Here is a 26,151-nt window from a genome sequence, read left to right as displayed (position 1 = left end):
ACATAATTTCTGATGGCCAAGAGCAATATACCTTTATTTTTATGTTGACTTTTTTTAAACTGTGTTCTTCTTTGGTTGCTCAACACAGACTATTGTTCAACAAGTAACAATACAGAGAAAAACAAGAGAGCACTCACCAGTCTAAAAAAACCTCCTTTATTTCATCCATTAAAAATCCATAGCAGGGGAGTCGGTGGTACACGTTGTACTTTAATGTATACTGTATATACAGTACAGACCAAAAGTTTGGACACACCTTCTCATTTAAAGATTTTTCTGTATTTTCATGACTATGAAAATTGTACATTCACACTGAAGGCATCAAAACTATGAATTACCACATGTGGAATTATATACTTAACAAAAAAGTGTGAAACAACTGAAAATATGTCTTATGTTCTAGGTTCTTCAAAGTAGCCACCTTTTGCTTTGATGACTGCTTTGCACACTCTTGGCATTCTCTTGATGAGCTTCAAGAGGTAGTATGAGACCTGTCAGTGAGTCATGTCTGACTCACTGACTGTACCTGTGAGAGCCAGCTTATTGCTGGATCCCATAGGCCACCGTACCATGGGATCATCACATGATCTCAAGGTACCATGGTAACCATCGGGACCCACGATTCTCATCGCGGGGGTCCGATGGTTATTAAGGGGGGTATTTTATCATAAAGGGCCCTCAAAGTCACTTCAAATGTGATGTGGTCATTAAATAAATGGTTTTCTAAATCTTGTTGGAAAAAGGGGAAATCGCTGGTCAACTTTAAATCCTTATAACTTCCTAACAAAAAAATTTGGGTTCCAAAATTGTGCTAATGTAAATTAGACATGTGGGAAATGTTATTTATTAACTATTTTGTGTGACATATCTCTCTGATTTAAGGGCATGAAAATTCAAAGTTTGAAAATTGCAAAATTTTCAACATTTTTGCCAAATTTCCGATTTTTTTCACAAATATACGCAAGTCATATCGAAGAAATTTTACAACTATCATGAAGTACAATATGTCATGAAAAAACAATCTCAGAATCAGTGGGATCGTTGAAGCGTTCCAGAGTAATTACCTCATGAAGTGACAGTGGTCAGAATTGTAAAAATTGGCCCGGTCATTAATGTGCAAACTATCTTCGGGGGTAAAGGGGTTAAAGGAAAGTTGAGTGCAAGGAAAAAGTGTGGTAGGAAAAGGTGCACAAGCAACCGGGATAACCACAGCCTTGAAAGGATTGCTAAGAAAAGGCCATTCAAAAATTTGGGGGAGATTCACAAGGAGTGGACTGCTGCTGGAGTAATTGCTTTAAGAGCCACCACACACAGACGTATCCAGGATATGGGCTACAAGTGTCGCATTGCTTGTGTCAAGCCACTCATGACCAATAGACAACGCCAGAAGCGTCTTACCTGGGCCAAGTAGAAAAAGACCCAGACTGTTACTCAGTGGTCCAAGGAGTTGTTTTCAGATGAAAGTAAATTTTGCATTTAATTTGGAAATCAAGTTCCCAGAGTCTGGAAGAAGAGTGGAGAGGTCACAATCCAAGCTGCTTGAGGTCTAGTGTGAAGTTTCCACAATCAGTGATGGTTTGAGGAGCCATGTCATCTGCTGGTGTAGGTGCACTGTGTTTTATCAAGACTAGTGATGAGCGAGTATGTTCTGTTAATCATTTCGCCGAGCATGCTCAGGCAAACACCGAGTATCTTCAGAGTGCTCTGTGTTATGTTTGAATCACTACTGTGTGCATGTTTTGCAACTGTTTGACAGCTTTAATAAATGTGAGGAATGTATGTTTCTTAGGCATTCCTCACATGTATTAAAGCTGTCAAACAGTTGCAAATCAGGCACACGAGAGTGATTCAAACATAACACAGAGCTGTGTTCGCCTGAGCATGCTTGTAAATCTCGAATAACGAGCATGCTCGCTCATCAATAATCAAGACCAAAGTCAGCACAGCCGTCTATCAGGAAATTTTAGAGCACTTCATGATTCCCTCTGCCGACAAGCTTTCTGGAGATGGAATTTTCATTCTCCGGGAGGACTTGGCACCTGTCCACACTGCCAAAAGTACCAATACCTGGTTTACACACAACAGTATCACTGTGCTTGATTGGCCAGCAAACTCGCCTGATCTTAACCCCATAGAAAATCAATGGGGTATTGTCAAGAAGAAGATGAGAGACACCAGACCCAACAATGCAGACGAGCTGAAGGCGGTTATCAAATCAACCTGGGCTTCCATAACACCTCAGCAGTGCCACAGGCTGATCACCTCCATGCCACATTGATGCAGTAATTGATGCAAAAGGAGCCCCGACCAAGTATTGAGTGCATTTACTGAACATACATTTCAGTAGGACAACATTTCGGATTTTAAAATCATTTTTTCAAGCTGTTGTTATAACGTATTTTAATTTAGTGAGATAATGACTTTAGTGTTTTCATTGGCTGTAAGCCATAATCATCAACATTAATAGAAATAAACACTGGAAATAGATCACTGTTTGTGATGACTCTATACAATATATGTTTCACTTTTTGTATTGAATAACTGAAATAAATTAACTTTTTGATGATATTCTAATTTTGTGAGAAGCACCTGTATATATACAGGAAAGTCCAGGGTCACTGGAGGACACTTCTGCTGTAATTTACACCACTTTTGTGTTGTCAATGCTGATGATTTTGTTTTCTGCTCCATCACTGTCATGACCCTCCCGGCAAATTTATACCCAAACTCTTAATTTGGAGTTGATTTTTCAGGACCTCACTCTAGCAACTCCATTTTAGTCTCCTCACTAGTGAGCAGTCTACAGTGGAGGCTAAAATGATAAAAAGTCCTCACGTATCTGAAGCTGAACCCATGCAAGTTAACCGCCTATTAAAATGTGAAAGTGCTTAGAGAAAAGAACGGAGACTTTGGGAAAATCTGTGTTTTTATTGTGGCAACACTGACCACTTTCTCGTCAATTGTCCTTCTCGACTACATAAAGCTGTGGCAGTGGATCTCAACTTTTCCGAAGAAGAATCAGTCTTGTCTGAACCAGCGCCTCCAGTGAATGTGGTCATCCATTCAATTTCTTCTATTGCACCCAACAGTAAAAAAGAAAACAAGGTCTCTCATTGCTTTATTTTTATCAAGTTTCAAGTTGATTCTCAAATGATTTCCACATCTGCCATGGATGATTCAGGAGCAAAAGGCAATTTTATGGACATCTTTCGCAAATGAACATGGGGTAAAAATTCAAAACAGACTTTCATCTATTATCATGGAAACTGTTGACAGATCTACACAAAATTCGGAACCAGTGAATCAAGAGACTGAACCCTTAGAGATGTTATGGAACCTAATCACCATGAGGTTTTATCCTTCCTACTAATCTCATCTCCACATTTTCCAATAATCCTGGGGTTTCCATGGCTACAGACTCAAAATCCCACTATCAATTTGGAAACCAAAGAAATGTCTTTTCCATCTACTGTACCCTTCCCACAGGCTTCACCAAATGAAGAGTTTGTAGAGGATTCTTGTGCCGATACAGTGTAATACTTTAATTAGCCAGATGATTAGATGTGGTAATCCAAAAGAAATACATTATTGGGTTTTATTAGAGATTGCTGGCTGTTTTATTAATGTTCTGCTTGCTCTTCAGTTTATGTACACTAATTTAGCTTGTAAAGTGTTCAGCATTCCACTAATTTCATTACTATCTAAGCAGCCTCTAACCATTTTTCAAAAGTCGTCTAGGCCTATTGTGTAAGTGTTGAAAGAAGATCCGGCAGAGCCTTCACCACAGGGAATCTCACATGTAGACCCAGGTGATGCGGTCGACCGGAGAAAGATACCTCCACTAATGCACACTTAGCTTTGGAGGGGGTGGGTGAAAGGAGTTCTGCCCATTCAAGAGACTTGAGCCCAGAGAAGCAGAAGGGAGCATGTGTTTCTGTAGCTGTGGGACTTGGGACAGAGAATCAAGGAACATCAGAAAGATGAAAGGAGAATGAGAGACATCCTTCAGGACAGCAGATGGATTGCACGGCATCCAAAGAGACACCGATTTGTATTTCACATGATTCTAGTCAGATATGGATTTGCTCCATTTAACCATCAGAGATACCATAGATACTTTTGGGGAGACCAGGAGAGGACAAAGAAGTCACCTGGTCCCATGGATGTTGTTTGGGCGTTGCTAGGGTGAACCCACCAGTCACCTAGAACCCATGGAGACATTTAGAGTTGCCAGGAGGGACCCACCGGTCGCCTGGCCCCATGGAAACACTCGGAGAGGCCAGGTTGGGACCCTCAGGTCTCCTGGCCTTGTACCTTGATGGACTGCTAGCTTCCTAAGCTTACTGCTACCTCCTCTCTGTGGGGGCCCACCAGAAGCGGGGGGCCACTGGTTGAGGTAGTCGGCCCTGGAAGTCTCCAAAGGTGCAGTTGTTCTATCCTAGGCAGTCGAAGAAGGAAGGGTGAGACTGTGTAATGTTCCGTCTTGGGTATATGATGGGATTGTTCTGTGTGTTTGTCAGTTTGTGGGTCAATAAAGTATTGCCACGCTGTTTTACCCTCACCCTGTGCTGTCTGAGTAGCGTTACGCCCACGGAAGACCCCGGGTCTTCACAATCCTGATTAATCTTCTAAACTACCATCTGTGTATAAAGAATTTGATGATGTATGTGACAAGTAGTATTGTGTCTAGGTGTTAGCTTAGTTTCCAGTCTCCAAGCTCCTGAACATTCTTTCCTAGATTGTTCTCACCCATCTACGGATTGTTCCTACAACTCCTTTTGCTAACTACAAGAACTTCTGCTACTGCTTGCTCTTCTGCTCGTGCTCCTTTGGCCACTGGTTTCCAGAAGTACTGTGCCGATATCGTAACACACCGTCCAATCAACCTTACTGCATTTGGTGGTATCTGAGCAGAAAATATCGGCCATTGGAAACCAAGCATGCCTGAAACTTCACACAGCCTCCACCATGTGTTACAGAAGATGTGCTGTGTTTGGATCATGAGCCGTTTCAAGCCTTCTCCAAACTTTATTCTTCCCATCTTTTTTATACAGGTTGATATTAGTTTCATCTCTCCAAAGAATGCTTTGCACCTTGTGGTGAACCCTCTGTATTTGCTCTTATGAAGTCTGCTCTTTTATGGTGGGCCTAAACACTGAAACCCCTTTTTCCTGGAAAGTTTTCTTCACGTAGGTTCATATTGTGAAGGGGCTTTTCTTCATCATTTAAAGGATTCTGCAATCATCCTCCACGGTTGCCTTCAGTGGGCGTGCACACCTTTTTGAGTCCCCAAGCTCAGAAGTGAACTTTTTTTTTGCAAAATATACCATGCTGTTAATTTAGCAACTCCTAATATTTCTGATCATTTGTAGATTTGATCTTTTCTCTTCCATTGAGAGCTCATTTCTGTGTTATGAGTTCACAGCAACAGCTTCCAAATACGAAGCCACACCTGGAATCAGCACAAGACCTTTTACCTTTAATTGATGATGGATTAATGGGGGAAGAGCCCATACAGCCAGTGAAAGAGCTTTTGAAATAATTGTCTAATTACCTTTGGTCCCTTGAAAAAGATGCAGCCCCATATTAAAGAGCTGTAATTCCTAAACCCTATATCCAATTATGATGTGAACACCCTCAAATTAAAGCGGAGAGTTGGAACTTTAAGGCCAGACTGATTATATAATTGTATCCTAAATATGTTTTGGAAAACAACTAAAATGCCCAAACTTGTATCACTGTCCAAATATTTTCTGGACCCAACAATTTAAAGAAATCAAACCAAAGATGGCCAAAAATTAAGCTATTTGTAATAATGAGAAATGACACAGGGAATAAGTATTTAACTCACTTACTTAAGTTTATTTAATACTTCACACAAAAGCCTTTGTTGGCGATGACAGCTTCAAGATACCTCCTGTATGGAGAAACTAGTCACATGCATTGCCCAGGTGTGATTTTGGCCCATTATTCCACACTAACACTCTTAAAATTCTGAAGGTCCCTTGGGGAATCTTCATCATCCTGGTAGTTGGCCCTAAATGCCCCAAAGTTTCTGAGGTTCTAATCCCCAGAGAGCCAATGGGATTGTATATGCTGTTAACTGTTGTTGATCCAATAAAGTCTTATCTGAGTGTGGTCCCCTACCCTGCATGGTCTGAGAAGTGTTAGACCAACGGGAAAGGAGTACGGCAATCAATAGGATGAACTCTGGCCCATGTGGTCTTTGTAACACTGCTGCATGGACAGTGCATGCACACTCAGCTCAGCTACATACGCACATTTACATACACACAGCTCTGCTACATATGCATATTTATATACACAGAGCTCTGATTCACATTTACATACACACAATACGTACATACAATATGTTAATAACATATATAGTTTCTAACCGTCTGAGTTATTTTTGATGATCAACAAAATACGATTTTCCAGAAATTCATTTCTCACACTCTAGGTATGATAATGTCTTCTCTCTGTATCGGATTTTTGATCTTTAAATGGGGCTGTCCACTACTTAGACAACCCCTTCTCATTTCTCATGTTTGGTCCTGTTAATATAAAAACAATTATACAAACCTCCCATGTCTGTGGCGTTCTAGCGGTGTCAGCACTTGCATTTCCAGGGATTATATGACGTTGTTACGTCATGTAAGCCCTGTGACCAATCAGCCATGGCATGACTGTCTCCACCTTTTAACACATCGAACAATAAGAGAAACTCAGAAAGAAGCTGTAGCCCTGGCTTCCTGTTGATGTTCAATCTGTCCGAAGGCGGGGACAGTGAAGCTGGCGCTGACTGGGCGTAGGGCTCGTGTGATGTAACAACCTCACAATAGCCCCGGGTACACAAGTGCAGACACGGCTGGAACAGCGACAACATAGAGGGTGAGTATGAGTGTTTTTATTTTAATGAGGCCAAACATGAGGAATGACAAGTGGTTGCCCTAGTATTGGACAACCTTATTAGGAAGATACAATTTTCAGTTAAAACTTTTCAAACATTCTGAACATGAAAACCGCTTATCCCCTGTATGAATTCTCTGGGGCTTATTCAAATCTGATTTCTGGTTAAAACATTTCCCACATTCTCAACAGGAAAAAGGCCTCACTTCTGTGTGGGTTCTCTGGTGCTTAATCAAAGCTGATTTCTGGTTAAAACATTTCCCACATTCTGAACATGAAAAAGGCTTCTCCCCTGTGTGGGTTCTCTGGTGGTAATCAAGATTGTGTTTCCGGTTAAAACATTTCCCACATTCTGAACATGAAAAAGGCTTCTCCCCTGTGTGGGTTCTCTGGTGGTTATCAAGATTCTGTTTCCGGATAAAACATTTCCCACATTCTGAACATGAAAAAGGCTTCTCCCCTGTGTGGGTTCTCTGGTGGTTATCAAGATTCTGTTTCCGGATAAAACATTTCCCACATTCTGAACATGAAAAAGACTTCTCCCCTGTGTGGGTTTTCTGGTGGCTACGAAGATGTGATTTCCAGCTAAAACATTTCCCACATTCTGAGCATGAAAAAGGCTTCTCCCCTGTGTGGGTTCTTTGGTGTATAACAACATCTGATTTCCATTTAAAACATTTCCCACATTCTGAACATGAAAAAGGCTTCTCCCCTGTGTGGGTTCTCTGGTGGTTATCAAGATTCTGTTTCCGTTTAAAACATTTCCCACATTCTGAACATGAAAAAGGCTTCTCCCCTGTGTGAGTTCTCTGGTGGTTATCAAGATGCTGTTTCCAGCTGAAACATTTCCCACATTCTGAACATGAAAAAGGCTTCTCCCCTGTGTGGGTTCTCTGATGGCTATCAAGATACGCTTTTAGGTTAAAACATTTCCCACATTCTGAACATGAAAAAGACTTCTTCCCTGTGTGCGTTACTTGGTGCAAAACAAGACTACATTTATGTCTAAAATATTTCCCACATTCTGAACAGGAAAAAGACTTCTCCCCTGTGTGTGTTCTCTGGTGACTAAGAAGAGATGATTTCTTCATAAAACATTTCCCACATTCTGAACATGAAAATGGCTTCTCCCCTGTGTGAGTTCTCTGGTGACGAACAAGCTTCGATTTCTGGTTAAAACATTTCCCACACTTGGAACATTAAAATATATTTTCTGCTGTGTGAATGTCTTGATTCTTAAGAAAAAACTTTTGGAGAGGAAAACTATTCCCATAATCTGAACGTGAAAATGGATTATTTGCTTTAGGAGCAGTTTGATTTTTAATGCTTATTTTGTGACTTTGATTTTCCTTAGTATTCGGTAATGAATCAGAAGACAGGATCTGTTTCAAAGGATCAGATGACAGATCTTTGCTGTGAAGGGTTGATGGTATATCTGGAGTAATGGCATTCACTTCAATTGTACCCTGTGGGATCTCAAGATCATCGGATTTAAAAATTGAAGATATCAGCTGTCCCTCTGATCTCCTGGTACAGTCATCTGCCAAGAAAAAAACAATTATTATGTTTGAATAAAATATCCCTGAATGTAATATTTTTGAACATTTCTACTTAAACTGTCGGTAACAATGGAAAGTTACGTAGAAAAATTTTATTATTCACCAAGACAATGACAGTTCACAGTCTAATAGAAAACCTCATAGCATGAACCAGTGGAGCGTGGTGTTCAACTGTTTGTTCATTCTGCCTGTCAAATATGGAATAAAAAGCCACCAAACAATGTTATGTAGGCGAAAATAATACCAATAAAAACTTCTACTCATCCTGCAAAAAAACAAGTCCCCACTCAGGTCCATTATCTGTCAGTGGAAAAACAGAGGTTTCCACATTATTAGTGGCTCAAAGGCTCTTAAAAAGAAACATGGCTTCCATAAACCAATCCAGCAATATCCGCTCTCCCAAAAACAAATGCCCCCCTTGCTTCTGACCCTTGCAGTGCGCCGAAACCACATTTAGCATCCATGAATTTGGCATTACTATAGTGAGAAGAACCCAGTAAATTTATTGTGTGCCTCCTGGAGCACAATATGGGCACTATGTGTTGGGTAATAAAATGGCCAATGTGCAATTTTCACTCTCCAAAATTCAGTGCGTGCTAATTTCCGGAAAGTGTCTGTGGAGTCACTAGTCCTATAGATTAATTCATTGAGGGTTATAATTTCCAAAATGGAGTCACTTTATGGGGATTTCTAATGTTCTGGTTTTCTGCCATTTTGTCATATTAGGGCTTCTGCAAATGGTGTATCCCGTCTCCTCTGGGATCTTCTCCTGCGATGTCTGCTTCTGTCACCAGGAACTGCCTCATTCATTCTGCGGGTTGCGCTGGTGATGGAGATGTCGGAACCAGAAGCTCTGGGCGGTGCAGGCTCTGTCCAGCCATTAAGATTAGGGTGCTTGGGACCTGTAGTACCATCCAGTCTGGCAGTATGAGTGTGTGCAATCTAGCTGAAGTCACACTACTAAAGCTCGGAGCATATTGCCAGAAGCTGCCTGATACAGCCTTGTTCTCCTCTGGTTCAGTCCTCTGTACTCAGCGCCTGGCTTGTGTGTTTGTTTCCGGATGTGGCCTTGGCCCATTTACTGACTATTAGTGATGAGCGAGCATGCTTGTCACTACTCGTTACTTACCTGAGCATCACAATGCTCGAAATGCTCAGTACTCAGCGAGTATTTTTTTTTCTTAAATTTTCGGGAGCGAGCTCGAGTCCCGGCCTCACATGTTTGGCACTTTTTAGGCAGCCAATTAACATGTAGGGATTGCCTGCCAGTCACTGTAATGCCGTAGCCATGTTGGTAGTGACATTATAGTGAATGGCTGGCCACATAGCATCATCAGGTCTATATAAGACCAGGGACCCTGCCCTCATCACAGTCTACCCCGGAAATAGGCAGAGTAGGGAGAGCTGCGGCTGAGCGATGCAGAGAATTCTAGCTTTTAGACAGGAATTCCACACCAGTTGTATTTATTTCATCTGAACCAACAGCCCTTGTAATGGCTCATTCTGATGTATATTAATACTGCTGTTAGCAGGTTAGGCAGAGTTTGTGGAGAGATAGTGCACTACAGGTTAGGCTTCATTGCATGTTCTTTCTGGTGCTGTAACTCATATCAATAGCCCTAGTTCTCAGGGATAATAATATTCCTTTTTGCTCTTAATCCTGCTAATTTTTGTGAAAAGCAATATAGTACACTATTTTTACTGCTCCATTTGTTTGTTAACAGTATACAGCCACACTTAGTTGATTTGACTAGCATTGCTATGTAGTGCAAGCATAGAAAAAGTCCATCTGTGGTGGTCAGATTTTACTGCGTAATGATCCTGAAATTTTTTGGAATCTGCAAAATATTATACTCCATTTAAAATGTGCCAGTTGTGTGTTGAAAACATACATCCTGACTTGGCCGCTAACCAATAGCATATTGCTATTGCAGTAAAACTTGCTCATCTGAAGTGGTCAGATTTTTACTGCGTTAATAATCGTGAAATTTTGTTGAAGTTGCCAAATATTATACTGCATTTAAAATGAGCAAGGCGCGTAGTAAGGGACGGGGAAGTGGATGTGATGCTGATGGTGCACGCAGAGGCTAAGGCTGTGGGCAAGGTGAAACTGTGCCTGCTGCAGTAGCACAACAAACATCCACATCATGTCGACCTAGCGTCCTGTCTACAAACCCCCACTTTGTAGGGGGTTGCAGAACAACACTCTTGAAGCCAGACCAGTGTGAAAAGGTTGTTGGGTTGATAGCAGACAATGCTTCCAGTCAGTTTCCAGCACCACCCTGTCTTCCACACGGTCCAGTCTCAGTAGTCTTGAGTCTGGACCACATAATCCCGCACCCGGCAACCCCGCCAATCAGCTGCTATTGGTGCCAGTGGCTTCCGTCGGCCGGAAGCGCTTACTTGCAGAGCTTGGCCGTCTAGCTTTAGTGGCCGCCGCAGGGTACTCAAACAATAGTAAGGGCCGCCTGATGGCGCTTTATAAATAGTGAGGCCTGAAAAAAAAATGGGACTTACAGAGTCTCTCTTTCATAAATGAAACAGATGTATCTGATCATGTCTTACACACCACATGGCCAGATAAGGTAGTAAAATGTTAAAATTACATTTACCGGTGAATGCATTTTCCACCGTTGAAGGCAATGTGAACGTGCAAAAACACTAAGTGTGAACATAGCCCAAGGTGTGGAGGAATATTTTTTCTGTTATTTATTTTGCATTATATAGAAGTCATTATCCTGGAAAGAATGTTTCTTAAAAATTGTTGTTTCCAGGAAAATCCATTTTATCTTCGCTTTTGTATTTTTTATTGTCAGCCCGTAAAAGTGGCATACTACTCTGGTAACATTGTTCACAGCAGCGACCTGGGATTCAGAGATGATTCCAGGGGTCTTCCCCATGCTGTTTCCATGCCATTTCAGCACTATTTTCATAGATCTGAACAATTTTTAGACTCCCTCCAGCCCTACGGAGGATATGGGGGGGGGGGGTTGGGGAGGGAACCGCCGGAAAATTGCTCGAGTAACAAATAACCGAGCATCACTTCTGACTACTCTTTTGTCTTCTGATTTTGTATTTTCTCTGCCCTCCTTGTTCTGACCCGGCTACCTGACTATTCTTCATATCTCACTCCACAGAACAACAGGTCACACCAAGGCCCAAGCCTAGGTGTCTCTGTGTAAGTCCAGATTCATGTAGATGGGTTAAAGAAGTTAAAGGTTGATGGGGAAAACTGTGACTATAGACAATAACACATCACATTTTCTACTGAAAAGATTAGGCTGAACAGTCTTAGGCTCTGTGCCCACGATGCGTTTTTTCTGCAGTGGCAAAAACGCTGCAGAAACGCTTAAAAAACGCATGGTAGAAGACCTGCCATGTTGCCCAATGATAATCCGCATGTGCTGTGCACAAGCTGCGGAAATTTCCGCTGCGGGTTATCATTACGGAAAAAAACGCAGCACTACCAATTATTTTGCGGAAGCGCTGCGTTTTCGCCGCCATTGACTTGCATTGGAAAACATGGAATCCGCATCACTGCATCTGTACATGCGGAATCCAAGCGTTTCAATGTGCGGATGGTACCCAGGTGTGGAGGAGAGGAGACTCTCCTCCACACCCGGGTAACATAGAACCTGTGAAAAAAAGAATAAAATAAAAAATAAATATTATACTTACCTTCTGACGGCCCCCGGTCTCCTTGTCTTCGCTTGCTGGCAGGTCCTTCAGTGTAGTGTACCGCAAGCTGCCGGCATGCCAGGACAGAATGAAGCAAGACTCCAGGGGCCATCAGATGGTAAGTATAGATTTATTTTTCTATTTTTTGACATTCTTTGGGGTCGTTTGCATGGATTTATATAGTGTGACCAAGTTGGCAAGCACTTTCCAAGTGATGCTAAAATCGCTTGGAAAACGCTTGTCAACCCGCATGCGGAAATGCATGTGAAGAACGCTTCACATCCGCTTGTCACTGGCAGGAAAAACGCATGTACAATCCGCATGCATTTTTTCTGCCAGGGAGATGCAGAAATGCTCAGGAAAAAACCCAGAGCATTTCTGCATCGTGGGCACCTAGCCTTAATCAGTAAAAAAAAATGAGAAGAGTAACTAGTGGAGAAACCTCCCTGGAGTAAATAGATTACCAGCAGCCACAAACTCTAAATTATCGTAAAATCCAATATTTTCTGTCAGATGAGCTTCAAGAAGAAATATTAGACATTTAAAGAGAACTTTTTATAATAGTGCAGAGCTGAGGTGTCTTAAATTTGAATATCTGGCATTTGGAAAAGGCAATGGAGACCTCTTTTTAAAGAGACCAAGGAGTTACTGAGTAACATAAGTGAGGCCGACCGATCCCACCACAAATCATACAAAATGAAAATCTGTAAACCAATAGACATAGAATAAAAAAATGTTACATCCCCAACAACAATATATGTATGAGGGGGGAGCTCCAACACTAAACTGGAGTTGCACTCATTTATGGTGGACCATTGGAGCTACTGAGTCCTGACCAGGAGAGTAGAGAAAGTATTAGTGCCCCCATTTCAGGAGAGATTGTGCAGTAATCTGAATTCCTTAGGATTGAAAACATAATGGAATTTATGACGTGGAGTGAATCCATGAAACCAGGGCTGGAGCCAACACATCTCCTGCAGGCGTGAATAAATGTATATTACAGCCATCAGCCACGCACAGCTTAGAGATATATCATGGCACAGGTGTAATGTTTTCTGTATAGTTTATCACAATCCTGTTTGAAGTTAGTTGGTTTTAAAAGAAATTGAAAAGTCAGGATAAAGGGAAACTCTGCTGTTATTGTACAGAAATTCACAGTTGGCCTCACTGCACATTTAATGTTGTCGATCATAAAAGTGAAGTTTGGCCAGAAAGACGGGACGTGGTCATGTAGGGACCATATGAGCACATTCAGCAGCACAGAAGGGAGAGAAGGTAGATTCATCCAATAAGTTATCAGGGTTCTAGGAAGCCAACAGCATCATTACCCTCCGCTTTCCCTAAGAGGTCCATTATAATATTTTTCTTCAAGTGATTTTCGAACTTCTCAGCACATTCTACATAATGTGACAAAGTCACTGGTAAAGTACTGGAGGAGAGATGTGTAGCACTGAGATTGTTAGCTCCAGTAATTAAACATAGGAAAAAGGTTCCAGCACACGAGGGGGTAAATCAGCCATCTTTAGTGATAGAATGATTGAACACCTGTAGAGAGGGAGGAGGTCATAGGATAAAATTCGCAGCCTTTAGAGTATTTGTGGGGTGGGCCTGGAGGTAACAGCCGTACTTTAAATAGAAACTGTTCCTGTGTCTGCCTCTTTAAGAAGCTGAGTGAGTCGATCACAATACGCTGACATTTGGCTTTGTAGTTTACAGATCTGGGCAGGCAAGGGTCAACGTCTCCTAATCACAGTGGGTACGTGGATCCTCCAGGTTGTAAGTTCTATAGAAAAGGGCTTTTAATGCCCAAAGTCATTTGGACAGTTTTGGGTGTTAAAATATCGTGTGGTCTAGAGGGAAATGGTGATCACACGATTGTGATACAGCCGGTCTACATCACCCATAAAGCAGCCACAGCCGGTGACTGAGAAGAATCTGTGACTTATCAGCATTTAGTGGTTACTACTCACCTGGATAGTCATATGTAGGAATCTCCTCTTTACACCGCTCATCACCCTTCACATATGTCTCTGTAGTATCAATATGGGTCAGATATTCACCCTGAAACAAATATTGTAAAAGTCACAGACAGATGGAGAGGTCACATCTATGATCAGCTCTAATCCTGCCATCTCCACCGTTCTCATTACACAAGTATAAAACATATAATACTGGTGGATAAAACAAGACTGAGCACAAGACCTTCACATCCATCTACAAATCACAGGGGAGATCTCATGACACCTTCACTCCATCTACCTGATGATCCTGAGGAACATTGGGGTCTTCTTGTTTACAGTCTTGTGGAAGAAGAGGACGGGGACATCTCTCTGGTGTTGTCCTCTTACTGGATAGATCTGGAGGAAACACATACAGGGACTGAATTCATTCTTTACATACAGATAATTATAGGCCGTGTGTATTTAGTCCTGTCTATTACCTGGTGATGTGAGGGGCTGGGGAACCTCCATCATGACGTCCTTGTACAGATCTTTGTGTCCTTCTAAATACTCCCACTCCTCCATGGAGAAATAGACAGCGACATCCTGACACCTTATAGGAACCTGACACATACAATGATATCGTCATCCCCCCCAATCCCTTCATAGCGTTACTGTATAATGTCCCAGCATTCCCAGCAGTGTCACCTCTCCAGTCAGCAGCTCAATCATCTTGTAGATGAGTTCTAGGATCTTCTGGTCATCGATGTCCTCATGTATCAGGGGGTGAGGTGGAGGCCTCGTGATTGGGCACAGAGGTCTTCCCCATCCCTCAGACACAGGGTCCTGACGGCACTCACTAGAGGTCTTCTTCACTACTGTGTAATCCTGGTTATGGAGAGACACATTAATAAATCTCCCTCCAGACATTTCCAGAGTCCTCACCTCTCCAGTCCTGTCCATCTGTTATTCCCATAGATAAGAATGATGTAATGTGACGTCATCAGAATCTCTCACCTCTCCAGTAAGCCGGAAGAGGATCTCTAGGGTGAGGTGTAATAACCTCTCAGCCATCTTGTCTCTGTCCATATCCATCTTTGATGGGTAATTCTGAAAAATTCTCTTATATAGAAGATCTTCACCGACAGCATCTGATATTGTAGAGACCCGAATGAGAAGAAGATGAGCCGATGTAACATCATAAAAATCCTGTGTAATAATACAATTACTGGAGACAATAAGGGGAAATATATCAGGAGATAGAAGGTGTAGGTGTTGTATTCTCTAGTCTTGTATGGACTGGAACATAAGTTGAATTGCTGACTCAGACATCTCCTCCATGCTCCCAATCACTGGCTGTGTTACTCACTGCGTCAGCAGCTGATTGGCTGTAATAATCACAAGTTCGTTGGGGCTGACCAGGAAATACAGAGATTGGCGGGGACCCTAACAGCAATGGTATTTTTATTATTTTACAACATTCAGTTATTTTCATTGACTTCTACTAATAAAACCTATATATTTTAGGCCACAGACAACAAGCAGTTTCTTCCTCTGAGTCTGCAGCTGAATACGTTTCTCATAGACTCATTTTCCATAAAGCTAATTCTCGTCTCATTTACTGACACTGGAATATATTATACTGTGTGTGGGGGGGATGGCGGTACTGTGGGAACATTACACTGTGTGGGGGCATCATATATACTGCATAAGGGCAAACAAAAAACCGAAGAAAGATGATCTAGAGGCCGTATTGTAAAACTACAATAATCTTTATTAGTATCAATAATCAATTTTTTTTTTTTTTTTGGAAGTGCATTGAGGTGAAGGGTGCATTGCTGGAAAAGGAAAAAAAAAAAAAAAAAAAAAAAAACTCTCTAAATCTCTTAGTTTGCGAGTGTGAACGAGCTGCGTGTGTCCGGAGCGTAAGTGCGAACGAAAGTAAGTGTGTGACTTGTTTTTCAGTGACTTTGTATTCAGGGAGTTTGGAAGGGAGGACTTAGGACTGAATTGCTGACTGTATTTCATTTTTCTTTACTTTACTTTTTACTTAATTAATCCACCTGACCTACTTAGCTGATTCCCCCGTTCATACTTGATACTTAATTGATCCCCCGTCCATACTTAACTGATCCCCCGCCGATATCTAATTGATACACTTGCACATCCCTAATTGATCCCCGTCCATACACCTATATATAAATAATTGTGTTTTGTACTTGTATATATATACTGACTGTATCCCCATATTTAGAATGACGTCCATGTTGGCCGGAGCCGTGCAGTGTACATCTTGCGCAATGTATGCATTCCGTGAGCAACCGCTCGAGGATCCATACTGCTGCGAGAGATGTGAGCATATCGTGCACTTGGAAGCCCAAATTCTGGATCTAAGTGCTCAGATAGCGATACTGAGGAGCATCGACAACATGGAACGGAGTTTGCTGCTCACCGAGCAGACACTCAATGGGTCAATACTGGGGGTGGAGCATAGAGGGGAAGTGCAGGCTGAACAGGCAGGGAGCTGGATAACAGTTAGGAGGGATAGAGGGAAGAAGTATAGGAAGGCTGGTTCAGAACCGGCATTATTGGAGCACGACAGATCCTCTGACCGCCGGGGGAGTGTATGCTCCAGTAATGAGGGGGAGGGGGGAAGTGTAGGGCAGGCAAGACAGGTTCTGGTAGTGGGTGACTCTATTATTAGGGGGACAGATAGGGCAATCTGTCACAAAGACCGGAATCGCCGAACGGTGTGCTGCCTCCCTGGCGCTCGAGTCCGGCACATCGCGGATCGGGTTGACAGGTTACTGGGTGGGGCTGGCGAAGAAGTGAGTGGTAGATGGAGGGTCCTTAAAAATGATTTCAGGGACCTAGGTAGGAAGCTTAGGGCAAGGACCTCCAAGGTAGTTTTCTCAGAAATACTACCAATCCCGCGAGCCACACAGGAGCGCCAACGGGAAGTTAGGGAGGTGAATAAGTGGCTAAAGAGTTGGTGTAAGGCAGAAGGGTTTGGGTTCATGGAGAACTGGGTTGACTTCGCGGTCGGCTACAGGCTCTACCGTAGGGACGGGCTGCACCTCAATGGGGAGGGTGCAGCAGTGCTGGGGAAGAAGATGGCTAATAGGTTGGAGGAGTTTTTAAACTAGAGACGGGGGAGGGGGGGAAACAAGGAAATAGGTGGGATGTGAGGCAAGCAAGGGGGAAGGGGAGAAGTGAATATAATGAGGGTGGAGAGGGGGGTGGGGATAGTACAGTTAGATCGTTAGAGAAGAATAGGATGCTAAATAACCCCAAAGTTTTATCTTGCATGCTGACCAACGCAAGAAGCCTGACCAATAAGGCGGATGAGCTGCGGGCGCTTATATCGGAGGAGAGGTATGACAGCGTAGGCATAACAGAGACTTGGCTAGACGATAGCTACGACTGGGCGGTAAATTTATTAGATTATAGTTTATTTAGAAGGGACCGGAAACAGGGGAAAGGCGGAGGAGTCTGCTTATATGTAAAGTCATGTCTAAAACCCAGACTAAGGGAAGATATAGGAGAGGGAGAAGAGGGGGTCGAGTCCATGTGGGTAGAGATAGAGGGGGCAAAAAATAATAATAAAATATTACTGGGGGTTTGCTATAAGCCACCAAATATAACAGAGGAGAATGAGAATCTGCTATTAGGACAAATAGACAAAGTAGCAAATCATAATGAAGTGATTGTAATGGGGGATTTCAACTACCCGGATATTGACTGGGAAACAGAAACCTGTAGATCTCAGAAAGGAAAAAGGTTCTTGACAAATATTAAGGATAATTATCTCTCCCAACTAGTGCAGGAACCAACGAGAGAGAAGGCCGTGTTGGACTTAATATTGACTAATAGGCCTGATAGAATAACTGAGGTACAGATAGGGGGGCACCTAGGTAATAGCGATCATAATATTATCGACTTCAAAATGCCCTTCAGTAGGGTTATCAATAAGGGAACAACAAAAACATTAAACTTTAGGAGGGCGAAGTTTGATCAGCTGATAGAAAACATTCAACTTATTGACTGGGACAAAGTACTTAATCAAAGGAATACGAATAGTAAATGGGAAACCTTCAAAAGAATTCTGAATACTCAGTGCGAGAGGTATATACCGTATGGGAATAAAAGGGCCAGAAATAAGAGGAAACCAATATGGTTGAACAAGAACGCAAAAGGGGCGTTAAATAGCAAAAAAGAGGCATTCAAGAGATTAAAACAGGAAAACAGTAAGGAGGCACTAATGTGTTACAAGGAAAAAACGAGAACCTGTAAAAAACAAATAAAAATAGCGAAGGAGGAAACAGAGAAACGTATTGCTAGGGAAAGTAGATCAAATCCCAAACTGTTCTTTACGTATATAAATAGTAAAAGGATTAAATCGGATAATATTGGACCGATAAAAAGTGAAGAAGGCAAAATCATAGAGAAAGATGAGGATAAAGCTAATCTATTAAATAATTTTTTTTCGACAACTTTCACAAAGGAAATAGAACTAACAGGAGAAATGAGAAGTGACAAGCTTAATCCTCCACTAAGTATGACTAATCTAACCCAAGTTGAGGTACAGAAACTCCTCAGTAACATTAAAATAAACAAATCACCAGGACCTGATGGCATACACCCACGGGTACTAAGGGAACTAAGTAATGTGATAGACAGACCGTTATATCTTATATTTAAGGACTCTGTTGAGACTGGGTCTGTACCACTTGATTGGCGACAGGCGAATGTAGTGCCAATATTTAAAAAGGGAGCGAAAAGTGACGCCGGAAACTATCGCCCGGTGAGTCTGACGTCCGTTGTGGGCAAAATTTTTGAAAGCTTCATTAAAGAGGCAATTACGGAGCATCTTGATGCTAATAATCTTTTAATCCCGAACCAACATGGATTCATGAGGAATCGCTCCTGCCAAACAAACCTGATTGACTTCTACGAGGAGGTTAGCTCTCGATTAGATCAGGGGGAACCAGTGGATGTCGTGTATCTCGACTTCTCAAAAGCGTTCGATAGCGTGCCACATAATAGGTTGGTATACAAAATGAGAATGATGGGGCTGGGGGAAAATGTCTGCAAGTGGGTAGCTAACTGGCTAAAGGATAGAAGGCAGAGGGTGGTTATAAATGGAATAAACTCAGATTGGGTAAGCGTCACTAGTGGGGTACCACAGGGGTCTGTACTAGGCCCAATGTTATTTAATATCTTTATTAACGACATAGTCAACGGGATAAATAGTAAAATATCAATATTTGCAGATGACACAAAGTTATGTAAAACAATTAATACAAAAGAGGACAGTGCAGACCTACAGAGGGATTTGGATAAGCTGGGTAGGTGGAGCATTAAATGGCAAATGAGGTTTAACGAGGAGAAATGTAAGGTCATACATATGGGAAGGAAAAATGGAAGTCACCAGTACTCACTGAATGGGAAATCATTGGGGAATTCAGAGATGGAGAAGGACTTGGGCATCTTGATTGATAGCAAACTAAATTGGAGTGCCCAAAGTCAGGCCGCTGCTGTAAGGGCAAACAGGGTAATGGGATGTATCAGAAGAGGTATAGCTGCAAAGGATGAGAACATTGTTCTTCCACTGTACAAAGCACTGGTCAGACCCCACTTGGAATACTGTGCTCAGTTATGGGCCCCAATATATAGAAAGGATATAAATGAGCTTGAAAAGGTACAAAGGAGGGCAACAAAATTAATAAAGGGAATGGAGGGACTGCAATACCCAGAGAGGTTGGCAAAACTAGGACTATTCAGCCTGGAAAAGAGAAGGTTGAGGGGGGACATAATAAATGTGTACAAATATGTTAGGGGACAGTATAGAGATCTTGCCCAGGATTTGTTCAAAAGGAGGGATATTACGGTAACAAGAGGGCATTCACTAAGACTGGAAGAGAAAAGGTTTCAGCACCAGCATAGGAAGGGGTTCTGTAGCGCCGGCGTCCCTGCCCTCTGCTAGGCAGGGACGCTGTTCCCCTCACCCCTCTGCTCCGAGCCCGGCGTCCTCTCCTCCCGCTCTGCTGGCAGCGCGCGCTCCTTCCTGGCCACTGTGCTTAGGGCGCACGCGCGCTCCCTCCCTCTTAAAGGGGCCGCGCGCGCCGTCCTAAGGAGTCCCCGGCCAATGGCCGGAGGACTTCACCATATATAAGGCACCTCCTCCAAAATGGAGGTGCCCGAGCAATGTTGTTGCACTGCTCACTACTCTGCTTCAGCCCTCAGGTCCCGTTGCCAGTTACCTGCCAGTTACCTGCCAGTTTGCTGTCTGTTTCCTGCCTGACATTCCTCCTACCTACTTGCTAGCCTGAGGTCCGACGGTCTGCCTTCCTACTCCTGTCAGTCTGTCTATGGACCAGCTTGCCCGCTCACCTGGGAGCGCACATCTGCTGCCTGCCTGCTAGCCTACCTGGAGGCTCTGCCGTCACGTGCTGTGACCACCTGCCATTCCAGAGACTCCTGCCCGCTCACCTGGGAGCGCACATCTGCTACCTGCCTGCTAGCCTACCTGGAGGCTCCGCCGTTACGTGCTGTGACCACCTGCCATTCCAGAGACTCCTGCCCGCTCACCTGGGAGCGCTCATCTGCTGCCTGTCTGTTGGCCTACCTGGAGGCTCCGCCGTCACGTGCTGTGACCACCTGCCATTCCAGAGACTCCTGCCCGCTCACCTGGGAGCGCTCATCTGCTGCCTGTCTGTTGGCCTACCTGGAGGCTCCGCCGTCACATGCTGTGACCACCCTTTATCCAGAGACTCTCGCTTGCTCACCTGGGAGCACACATCTACCATCTGCCTGCTAGCCTACCTGGAGGCTCAGCCATCACAGGTCGTACCTACCCTTTACCCAGAGAGACTGCCCCGGTCACTTGCCGTGACCTCCTGCCCGTTCATCCAGAGACTGCCCCGGTCACTTGCCGTGACCTCCTGCCCGTTCATCCAGAGACTACCCCGGTCACTTGCCGTGACCTCCAGCCCGTTCACCCAGAGACTGTCCCGGTCACCTGCTGTGACTGCCTGCCCGTCTTCCCTGGTCGCCACCCGCTCCCTTACAAGGACCGCCCCCTTGTATAGTAGCTCAGAGGTTACGCCTCCCAGACCCGTTACAGTTTGCTCGGGCCAGGGAACCCGGTGGCACCCAAGCTCCCTCACTCTCGGACCTGTGTCATGAACTGTCCCGTCAGAGGTCCCAACAGGAGTCCATCCTGGGTCACCTGCGGAATGTCAATTCTCGCCTGGACACTCTGACTGCTCCACCAGCAACCACCGCCAGTGCCATGACTCGCAATCCGGCAGCTCCGCTGCCCACCAATACTATGGTATCCTACCCCGGACCCCGGCTTTCTGCACCTCCTCGCTTCGGAGGCGACTCCGCTCAGGCTCGGGGCTTTATAAATCAGTGCACCCTGCACTTTGAACTCCTGTCCCACCAGTTTAACTCCGACCGGGCCAAAATTGCCTTCATCATGTCCCATCTCACCGGGGAGGCCCTGGCCTGGCTAAATCCTCTATGGGAGAGAGGAGACCCCCTGGTGTCCGACTTGCCTGCCTTTCTCACGGCTTTCCGGAAAGTCTTCGACGAACCCGGACGGAAGACCTCATCTGCATCATCTCTGCTACGCCTCCGTCAGGGAAGTCTCACCGTGGGCCAATATGCCATACGGTTCTGTACCCTTGCCTCGGAGCTGGCCTGGGATAACGACGCTCTGGTATCTGTCTTCTGGGAGGGTCTGTCCGGCCGTATTAAAGATGAACTCGCCGGTCGAGACATTCCTACCACTCTCGATGACGTAATAACTCTTGCCACCCGGATTGACCTACGGTTCCAGGAGCGTGCCAAAGAAGTCACCCGTGAGAGGAGGTTTCCACGTCTAGCTCCTACTTTTCAGAAACCCGTCACTCCCTCCGTTTCTCCCCAGGTACACTTTCCTGAGCCTATGCAGGTCGACCAGACCAAGATGGTCAAAACCCGTCTGGACTTACGCCGTGCCGAGGGGAGCTGCTTCTACTGTGGCAGTAAGGAGCACCGGATCCGTACCTGCCCGGAGAGGTCGGGAAACGCCTGTGTCTAGGTTCGCTCAGAGAGGTCGACCTAGACAAGAATAAATCCTCTGTAGCGCTGGCGTCCCTGCCCTCTGCTAGGCAGGGACGCTGCTCCCCTCACCGCTCTGCTCCGTGCCCGGCGTCCTCTCTCCGCTCTGCTGTCAGCGCGCGCTCCTTCCCGGCGTCCTCCTCCCGCTCTGCTCTCAGCGCGCGCTCCTTCCCGGCCCCTGTGCTTAGGGCGCGCGCGCGCGCGCTCCCCTCCTCTTAAAGGGGCCGCGCGCGCCGTCCTAAGGAGTCCCCGGCCAATGGCCGGAGGACTTCATCATATATAAGGCACCTCCTCCAAAATGGAGGTGCCCGAGCAATGTTGTTTGCACCTGTGTCTCACCTGTGCTTCAGCCCTCAGGTCCCGTTGCCAGTTACCTGCCAGTTACCTGCCAGTTACCTGCCAGTTTCCTGCCAGTTTCCTGCTAGTTACCTGCCTGATTCCTGCCTGAATACTTGTTACCTGCCTGCCTGCGGTCCGACGGTCTGCCTTACAACTCCGGTCAGTCTGTCTAAGGACCAACTTGTCCGCTCACCTGGGAGCGCACATCAGCTACCTGCCTGCTTGCCTGAGGTCCGACGGTCTGCCTTACAACTCCGGTCAGTCTGTCTATGGACCAGCTTGCCCGCTCACCTGGGAGCGCTTCTCCGCTACCTGCCTGCTTGCCAGCCCGGAGGCTCCGTTGTCACGTGCTGTGACCACCAGCTATCTCAGAGACTCTTGCCCGCTCACCTGGGAGCGCATCTCCGTTACCTGCCTGCTTGCCAGCCCGGAGGTCCCGTTGTCACGTGCGGTGACCACCAGCTATTCCAGAGACTCTTGCCCGCTCACCTGGGAGCGCTTCTCCGTTACCTACCTGCCTGCCAGCCCGGAGGTTCTGCCGTCACGTGCCGTGACCACCTGCTATTCCAGAGACTCTCGCTTGCTCACCTGGGAGCACACATCTACCATCTGCCTGCTAGCCTACCCGGAGGCTCCGCCATCACAGGTCGTACCTACCCCTTACCCAGAGACTGCCCTGATCACTTGCCGTAACTCCCTGTCCGTTCACCCAGAGACTGCCACCCGCTCCCTTACAAGGGCCGCCCCCTTGTATAGTAGCTCAGAGGTTCCGCCTCCCGGACCCGTTACAGTTTGCTCGGGCCATGGAACCCGGTGGCACCCAAGCTCCCTCGCTCTCGGACCTCTGTCTTGAACTGTCCCGTCAGAGGTCCCAACAGGAGGCCATCCTGGGTCACCTGCGGAATGTTAATACTCGCCTGAACACTCTGTCTGATCCACCAACAACCTCCGCCAGTGCCATATCTTGCAATCCGGCAGCTCCGCTGCCCACTAATACTATGGTATCCTACCCCGGCTCTCTGCACCTCCTCGCTTCGGAGGCGACCCCGTCCAGGCTCGGGGCTTCATAAATCAGTGCACCCTGCACTTTGAACTTTTGTCCCATCAGTTTAATTCCGACCGGGCCAAAATTGCCTTTATCATGTCCCATCTCACCGGGGAGGCCCTGGCCTGGCTAAATCCTCTATGGGAGAGAGGAGACCCCCTGGTGTCCAACTTGCCTGCTTTTCTCTCGGCTTTCCGGAAAGTCTTCGACGAACCCGGACGGAAGACCTCATCCGCATCCTCTCTGCTACGCCTCCGTCAGGAGGGTCTCACCGTGGGCCAATATGCCATACGGTTCCGCACCCTTGCCTCGGAGCTGGCCTGGGATAACGACGCTCTGGTATCCGTCTTCTGGGAGGGTCTGTCCGGTCGTATTAAAGATGAACTTGCTGGTCGGGACATTCCTACCTCTCTCGATGATCTAATAACCCTTGCCACCCGGATTGACCTACGGTTCCAGGAGCGTGCCAAAGAGGTCACCCGTGAGAGAAGGATTCCACGTTTAGCTCCTACTTTCCAGAAACCCGTCATTCCCTCCATCTCTCCCCAGGTACACTCTCCTGAGCCTATGCAGGTCGACCAGACCAAGATGGTCAAAACCCGTCAGGACTCACGCCGTGCCGAGGGGAGCTGCTTCTACTGTGGCAGTAAGGAGCACCGGATCCGTGCCTGCCCGGAGAGGTCGGGAAACGCCTGTGTCTAGGTTCGCTCAGAGAGGTCCACCTAGACAAGAATAAATCCTCTCCATCCCTGCTGTTGTCAGTTTCGATCATCTACGGGGAGAACCGTTATTTCGAACTAGCCCAACTTGACTCTGGAGCAGCCGGGAACCTTATTTCACAGTCCCTGGTTGAGAAATACCGCATCCCCACCAAACCTCTGGCTGTACCCTTGTCTGTCGCTGCCGTGGATGGGGGCCTCTTACCTCGCCCCATTCAACTCATCACCGAATCCATTACCCTGCAGGTGGGAATGCTGCATTCTGAAAGTATCTCCTTTCATGTTCTGCCTGGACTCTCTCACGCCCTCTTGCTAGGTCTGCCCTGGCTCCAGAGACATGCACCCGTGCTAGACTGGCAAACCGGAGAGGTCCTTCGCTGGGGACAAGACTGTCATAAAACCTGCCTGGTTCCCGTCCATCCCGTCCGTCCCTCTCCTACTCCAGCTAATCTACCTGGACTTCCGATTCCTTATTGGTCTTATGCAGATGTCTTTAATAAAAAGGAGGCAGAGACATTACCACCACATAGACCATACGACTGTCCCATCGATCTGCTACCCGGTACTACTCCTCCCCGTGGGCGTATCTATCCTTTATCCGCTGCTGAGACCCGGTCAATGTCCGAATATATTGAGGAGAATCTGGCCAGAGGATTCATCCGGAAATCTACCTCCCCGGCGGGAGCAGGCTTCTTTTTCGTCAAAAAGAAGGACGGCTCTCTCCGTCCCTGTATAGACTATAGAGGCCTAAACCTGATCACGGTGAAGAATAAGTACCCCCTTCCGCTCATTCCAGAATTATTTGATCGCCTGAGGGGGGCTAGGATCTTCACCAAACTGGACCTTCGTGGGGCGTACAACCTGGTTCGTATTCGTCAGGGGGATGAATGGAAGACGGCATTCAACACCCGGGACGGCCACTATGAATACCTGGTAATGCCCTTTGGTCTCTGTAACGCTCCTGCCGTCTTTCAAGAGTTGGTCAATGACATCTTCCGGGACCTTCTCTACTCCTGCGTAGTGGTGTACCTGGACGACATCTTGGTCTTCTCTCCGGATCTCCAGACTCACCGGAGGGACGTTCGTCAGGTCCTGCTCAGGCTAAGGCAGAACCATCTCTACGCTAAATTTGAGAAGTGCCTCTTTGAGCAGACCTCGCTTCCGTTTCTGGGCTACATTATCTCTCAGACCGGCCTACAAATGGATCCTGAGAAACTGTCTGCCATCGAGAAATGGCCCCGACCGGAGGGGTTGAAGGCCATTCAGCGATTCCTGGGCTTCGCCAACTACTACCGCCTCTTCATACCACACTTCTCTTCCCGGACGGCCCCAATTTCTGCGCTCACCCGTAAAGGTACTAATCCCAAAGAGTGGCCACCCGAAGCAGAGGAGGCCTTTCTTTCCCTTAAACAGGCCTTCTCTTCCGCCCCGGTGCTGCATCGCCCAGATGGCAACAAACAGTTCTTCCTGGAAGTTGACGCCTCCTCCTCTGGAGCCGGAGCGGTACTTACTCAAAAATCATCTTCCGGGAGGATGGTAACTTGTGGCTTCTTCTCTAAACTCTTCTCCTCCTCTGAGCGCAACTATTCCATAGGAGACCGAGAGTTATTGGCCATCAAACTGGCATTGGAGGAGTGGCGTTACCTGCTCGAGGGGGCTCTTCACCCAGTAATAATTTACACTGACCACAAGAACTTGGCTTACCTCCAGCATGCCCAGAGACTTAACCCGCGCCAAGCCCGGTGGTCCTTGTTTTTTGCTCGTTTTGATTTTGTCCTTCATTTTCGCCCGGCTGACAAAAACGTCAAGGCGGACGCCTTGTCTCGGTCCTTTCTGGTGTCTGATCTCGA

At 45.8% G+C, this 26,151-nt stretch overlaps 1 protein-coding gene across 1 annotated transcript in view; it reads right to left on the bottom strand.

Annotated features, from left to right (window-relative positions):
- Positions 1 to 5,854: 5,854 nt before the first annotated feature.
- The window catches only part of LOC141191602 (uncharacterized), a 66,780-nt gene continuing 46,483 nt past the window's right edge, over positions 5,855 to 26,151 (bottom strand). Inside the window, exon 10 of the mRNA XM_073661532.1 lies at positions 5,855 to 8,102. Within this exon, the coding sequence (XP_073517633.1) occupies positions 7,098 to 8,102 (1,005 nt within the window). The 3' untranslated portion in view covers positions 5,855 to 7,097. The remainder of the gene's footprint in view (positions 8,103 to 26,151) is intronic.

Source organism: Phyllobates terribilis, unplaced genomic scaffold (assembly GCF_046119375.1).
Source record: "Phyllobates terribilis strain yellow unplaced genomic scaffold, ASM4611937v1 Scaffold_47__1_contigs__length_9908305, whole genome shotgun sequence".
NCBI classification, from domain to species: Eukaryota; Metazoa; Chordata; class Amphibia; order Anura; family Dendrobatidae; genus Phyllobates; species Phyllobates terribilis.
The sequence above is the reverse complement of the archived record's forward strand: the minus strand, read 5'-3'. Positions and strand labels throughout refer to the sequence as shown.